At 39.6% G+C, this 6,000-nt stretch overlaps 1 protein-coding gene across 4 annotated transcripts in view; it reads left to right on the top strand.

Annotated features, from left to right (window-relative positions):
* Window positions 1-6,000, top strand: part of KIF3A (kinesin family member 3A) — a 198,155-nt gene that overhangs the window by 128,807 nt on the left and 63,348 nt on the right. For all 4 annotated transcript variants that reach the window (XM_085899852.1, XM_085899850.1, XM_085899851.1 and 1 more), the window contains one exon: window positions 4,171-4,296. In XM_085899852.1, coding sequence (XP_085755978.1) covers window positions 4,171-4,296 — 126 coding nt within the window. The remainder of the gene's footprint in view (window positions 1-4,170; window positions 4,297-6,000) is intronic.

Below are 6,000 nucleotides of genomic sequence, written 5' to 3'. Positions count from 1 at the left end.
TTTACAAAGTTCATGTATCATCCACATTTATAAAGTTCATGTATCGTATACATTTCCAAAGTTCATAAATCGAAAAATTTCCAAAGTTCATGTATCGTATACATTTACAAATTTCATTTATCATACACCTTTACAAAGTTCATGTATCATACATTTCCAAAGTATATGTATCACATACATTTCCAAAGTTCATGTATCATACACCTTCACCAAGTTAATGTATCATACACCTTCACCAAGTTAATGTATCATACACCTTCACCAAGTCAATGTATCATACACCTTCACCAAGTTAATGTATCATACATATTTACAAAGTTCATGTATCATACACATTTACAAAGTTCATGCATCATACACCTTTACAAAGTTCATGTATCAAATACATTTCCAAATTTCATGTATCGTACACCTTCACCAAGTTAATGTATCATACACCTTTACAAAGTTCATGTATCATACACCTTTACAAAGTTCATGTATTGTATACATTTACAAATTTTATGTATCATACACCTTTACAAAGTTCATGTATCGTATACATTTCCAAAGTTCATATATCGAAAAATTTCCAAAGCTCATGTATCGAAAAATTTCCAAAGTTCATGTATCGTATACATTTACAAATTTCATGTATCATACACATTTACAAATTCCATGTATCATACACCTTTACAAAGTTCATGTATCATACATTTCCAAAGTTTATGTATCACATACATTTCCAAAGTAAATGTATCATACACCTTCACCAAGTTAATGTATTATACACCTTCACCAAGTTAATGTATTATACACCTTCACCAAGTTAATGTATTATACACCTTCACCAAGTTAATGTATCATACACATTTACAAATTTCATGTATCATACACATTTACAAATTTCATATATCATACACATTTCCAAAGTCCATGTATCGTATACATTTCCAAAGTTCATGCATCTTGGACTTTTATGAATAGCTTTAATAAATATAATTGGTTCATGATGATGACGAATTGATTTAACAACTATCATGTGCTTCAGCAAATGGAAATGGCTACAAAAGTCCAAGTATTTTATTTATTAACCAGAGGTATTTGTCATCGTTGTTTTGATAATTTTTGTTTTCGTTTTGTTTGTGAAGTTTTTCATAATTTCTTGTCACCTTGTGATTGTAAAAATTACTGAATCATGATTACCTTCTGCCCAGTCCATCAGCATCTTTCTTACTTGTGTCAGTGTTTAATTAGTATTGCTCTTCAAGGATGTTTATCTTCATAGTCTTGTCATTCACTTCATTCGATGCTCGTAGGGTATGAACCCGGTCCCATACACATGTCGCCCCGATGTCAGTAATGTTGCACAGTGGCCAAGTCCATGTGTTTTGCTTTAGCGGTTTAGAGAAATCTTATTCTTTCACTTTTTTGCTGCGGAAAGCCGTGAACCCAACGAGTGAAACCTTTCGAGCCTTTGCTGGCAGGGATTTGACTTCAGAGATTTCCCACTGTATCTTTCCTGCGCTGCTTTCACATCCACTTGGTACAGCACCGTCAGCCAAAATCACATGAATGTTTCCCAAGCTTGAGAAAAGCACGAGTGAAAGGAATGAAAATACAAAGGGCTGCTTGCCAGGTTTTTGTGATTTTTTTTCATCACAACACAAACAGGTTGTTTTTCCGTTTTCTTCTCATGCCATCTGGATGTAATATTCCCATTTTAATTTGGGGTTAACCATGTAGACTATTACACTGCACACACATTTGTCTGATCCATGTATTCTTTGCACTAATTTAGATGTCGTCACTTATGATGCGTTGCAGTGTTGTCAGCAAATGCATATTGGACTCTGATTGGAATCTGAAATGGGATGACAGTTTATAGCCGGGTCAGGATTCAAACCCAAGTTAAAGAGCTCTGAGACAAGTGCATATACCTCGATGCTATCCGGCCAGAATAGACATGTTACAATGAAGAATAATGCATGATGGCATGAAATTCGAAGACAACATTATGACCAACAGAATTGAGATAAATGCCTCGTGTTAGTGATTACCGGGTTTGAATATCTGTTTTATATAACGAGTGTGTCGTTGGTGGAAACTCTTATTTCAAGTTTATCTACAATGTTCTTTGCACTGTAATTGTGATGGGGCATATCGTCTGGTTTCCTTACAAGTAGCTTTTTCAGGTATCAGTCTGGAGATGTGTTTTGTGGGTCAAACATTCCGGAGCAGATGCAAGCAATTGTCCTGTTTGTTCGAACACAATGGGCTCAGTTGGTTTGGAACATTCTGTAAATTTACTTCAAGTAAATACAGGTGGTGTATTTGTCTTGTCCTTCCTCATTCAGATGGGCCAGGAAATTCCACAAAAGCTTTTAGTTCGACGTGGCACCCCAGATTCTCTGCAGGCGTTGTTTTTTCTACCACAGGAAAGAGATCGACGCCAAAATGGCGTCGTATAAAGCAGAGATGGAATGAGTCGAGAAATGCCAAAGCTTGCTTGGGTTAGGAACTATTTTGCTAATCATCTATGTTAATTTGGCTAGGTGGTGATGGACTCGATTCACATTTGGTCTTCTCTTACCGACATGTCACAAGAAAAGTTGTAAAATTTCCATTATCATAACTCGCATTGCAGACAGGTTCGTGGTCTTCTTCCACCTCCTTTGTGGTCTTGCACCCTCTGCCCTTTCCTAGCTTTGTCCGTTTTGCTAAATGCTGAAAATTCTGTTTAAAAGACTATTTCAATTACACTTTTCACTCTGGCAACTGCAAGCTAAAAGTGCCCGTTGAGCATAACCGAGTCACTGTAAATACACACACAGCACACACGCCCACACATACGCAAAAGGCCTCGTTTAGCATTCATTCATTATTTCGAAAGTTGCGTATTAGCAATGATGTAAATCCAAAGAGTCAATTTATTTGCACTTACAGGCAAAACTTGTTCCCTGTAAAGATTTATTATGTGAAATAATTGAGCTAAGATCAATTAATCATTGGCATCCAAGTCAAGGAATAATCATGTTGCCTTGTAGAGACGTGTCGAAAATAATTCTAAAACAAGGATTCATTACATCAACACTTTTATGAGATAGGGTTCCCATCGTGTGCTGCCGTTTTTGGCTGCTGCTTGCATCATTTGTTAGGGGTGCGGCTATGCCGCTGATGCAGTGCCCCGATTACCAGTGTACTGGTGCTCATTTCGCCGACCTCGGAAGGATGACGGGCTGAGTCAACCCCTTGGTGTTAATTCAGTGGAAACGGGGCTGAAATTCAGGACCCTAGAATCCCAAACCACCTCCCTAACCACTAAGACAACACCAGGCATGAGATAGGGTGATGCAGTCAGGATGAAAGGTGTGTGTGTGTGTTGTTTTTTTTGTGTGTTTCCAGTGGAGCCTCCTTATAATTAACAGACAGATTGATGTTGAATAAAGTTTTCTCTAATTTTTTTTTATATACCTTGTCAAGGCTCGTACGAGAGCTAACACACACCGCACAGCAAGCGGGGCATGAGACAAGAGGGGCGGGAGTGGGAAGGACAAAACAGTGTGGAACAGAGACATTAGGAGATCTTTGGAAGGGAGAGGGATGGGGCGGGGAACACGGGGTATACAAGATGGACACCACAGGGACTTTCAGGAAGGAAAGTAGTAATTTTGCATTAGATTCAATGTTTAAGGAATGTGGAATATGGTTACCATCAACGGGGTAAGATCCAAAAAAATATTCAGAAATACTTGTTATGAAACTGCCTGGAATGCCACGCTGGCACAGACGCTCGTACACGAGCATCACAGTGTGCACCGAGGCATTGTCCTATTTCTGTACTCCCATTATATTCTGACACTCATTCGTACCAGTAATGTAAGTGGATTGAATTGCTTAAATTTTCAAATCATCTTCTTCGTTTTTTCCCCCAACTTATTTCATGGTCTGCACATTAATAATTATTTTCCGATGCACTACTTCACCATTTGTCCACCTCATCTTTGTTCGTTAATGAAGCTTCTTGTTAAGTTTTATTGTTGTAAGTAAATGTTGACAACCACTCGTACCTTTGAGAACAGGAAGTTTATACTTTCTCGTTGATCATTCAAAGGTCATCATATGAAGTTTGTTTTTTTTAACCTCTCTTTATGACCCTCATCCCCTCCTGCGTGGTTAATATTCTCACAGATGGCTGATTTACAACAAGAGCACCAGAGGGAAATTGAGGGCCTCCTGGAGAACATACGACAATTGAGTCGTGAGCTTCGTCTGCAAATGCTCATCATTGACAGCTTCATTCCTGCTGAATATCAGGTGTGTACAAATTGCAGATGAATTGATTGACCCCTTTAAAAACAAAATACACAACTTACATTAAAAAATAAAAAATGTTTCAAAAGCTCTGTAGAATTACTGTATTTAACCAAATAAAATTGCACTTAAAATACTTTTTTTTTTAATTCACAAAAGGGAACATCAAAAGCCACCCCCCCCCCCCATGTTCAAATGTTCAAAGCATCTGTGACTTGACTTGCCGCTGAAATCTAATATCCATGTGATCCAATCTTACATCTTAGAATTCTGCTCAAGTAAAGCAAGCGTTATTTCACTGACACGTCATGTACTTGTTTGCCTGGGCTAGATTGTAGCTTACGTCATATCTAATATGGGGCCGGTCCATCATTTACCCTCACTATTGCCTGGACATGGCGGTATAAATTGCCCAAGCTGTGAGGTGGTGTCTCAATGAACCTGTTAATTTGCAGGGGAAGAGGGGAGAAGTGGGATACGTCGTTGGATTTTTTTCTATTCTGACATTCTCTGTCAGAGCTGGAATTATTCTGATATCTGTGTTGAGACTTCATCGTGTGAAAGGTCGACTTGAAATGCAAGTCAGAAACTCCATTGGTCGTAAGATGGTGATGTCAAGGGAGTCATGTCCCATTTCGACCCCACTCTCCCCATATTAAGATTGTTTGGTTGTGATGCCTGTGGAAGATACTTGGAGTTTTAAATGTGGAATGTCTCAGATACAGAGAATGCATTCCACGATTTTGCTTCATTGGTTGAGTGCACGCTTTATCATGTTGAAAGTAGTCGTCATTATCATGCAGCAAGTGTTCGCCAGCATTAGTCGTCTTCTTTCGTGTGCAGCACAAGGCTGCGAGTAGAATCATTGGCCGAGGGCACGGCTGTTCCGCTGATGCAATGCCCTGTATAGGTTAAGGTACGAATTCGGAATTTGGTCAAGGTGCCGGCGATAGCTTGCCGACTTCGCCAGCATTGAGAGTGAAACTAATCAACAACATTGCTAAATGAGATGATATAAGACCCCCCCCCAGCCCAATCTCCCTCCCCCACAATCAGAGAAACGTTCCCACTTGTGTGTAGCAGGTACTGCTGTAGGAAATATGAATTATAGTTTGTAAGCATGTGGTCGAGTCTTGGTTTGTGTCGAAAAGATGTGTGATTTCACGACATAATTATTTGGTGCTTCTGAGTCAGGGCGTGACATTTTGTAGACTGGTGGTGCTCTCTGTCAGACAGCGCTTAAAGGGGAACCCGAATGTTCAGACCACCTCTATCTATGCCCTGACACCCTCCAAAATAGATTTAATGTCTTTTTCCGATTTGCGATTTATGAAGTAATTTTTCGATTAAAAGTCGAAATCTTATTCGTCTTCATGCTTTGCCACGATGTCACGCCCAGGAGTCAACTGCCATGTTCGTACTGTCAATGGGTTACATCACAGTACGATTTTTTTTTTTGTTTGTTTACCTTGCGAGGCTCGTGTGAGAGCTAACACACAACGCACATCAAGGGGGGCATGAGACAAGAGAGGGCGGGAGTGGAAGGGACAAAATAGTGGGGAACAGACACATGAGGAGATCTGTGGAAGGGAGAGGGATGAGATGGGGAACATGGGGAATAGAAGATGGACATTACAGGGACTTTCAGGAAGGAAAGCAGGGAATTTGAAGGAAGTGGGCTTGGGTGGATTATCGGGGGTAGAAAAG

Source organism: Eptatretus burgeri, chromosome 10 (genome assembly GCF_056783735.1).
Source record: "Eptatretus burgeri isolate ZD-2024b chromosome 10, Ebu_testis_v1, whole genome shotgun sequence".
Taxonomy (NCBI): domain Eukaryota; kingdom Metazoa; phylum Chordata; class Myxini; order Myxiniformes; family Myxinidae; genus Eptatretus; species Eptatretus burgeri.
The sequence above is the reverse complement of the archived record's forward strand: the minus strand, read 5'-3'. Positions and strand labels throughout refer to the sequence as shown.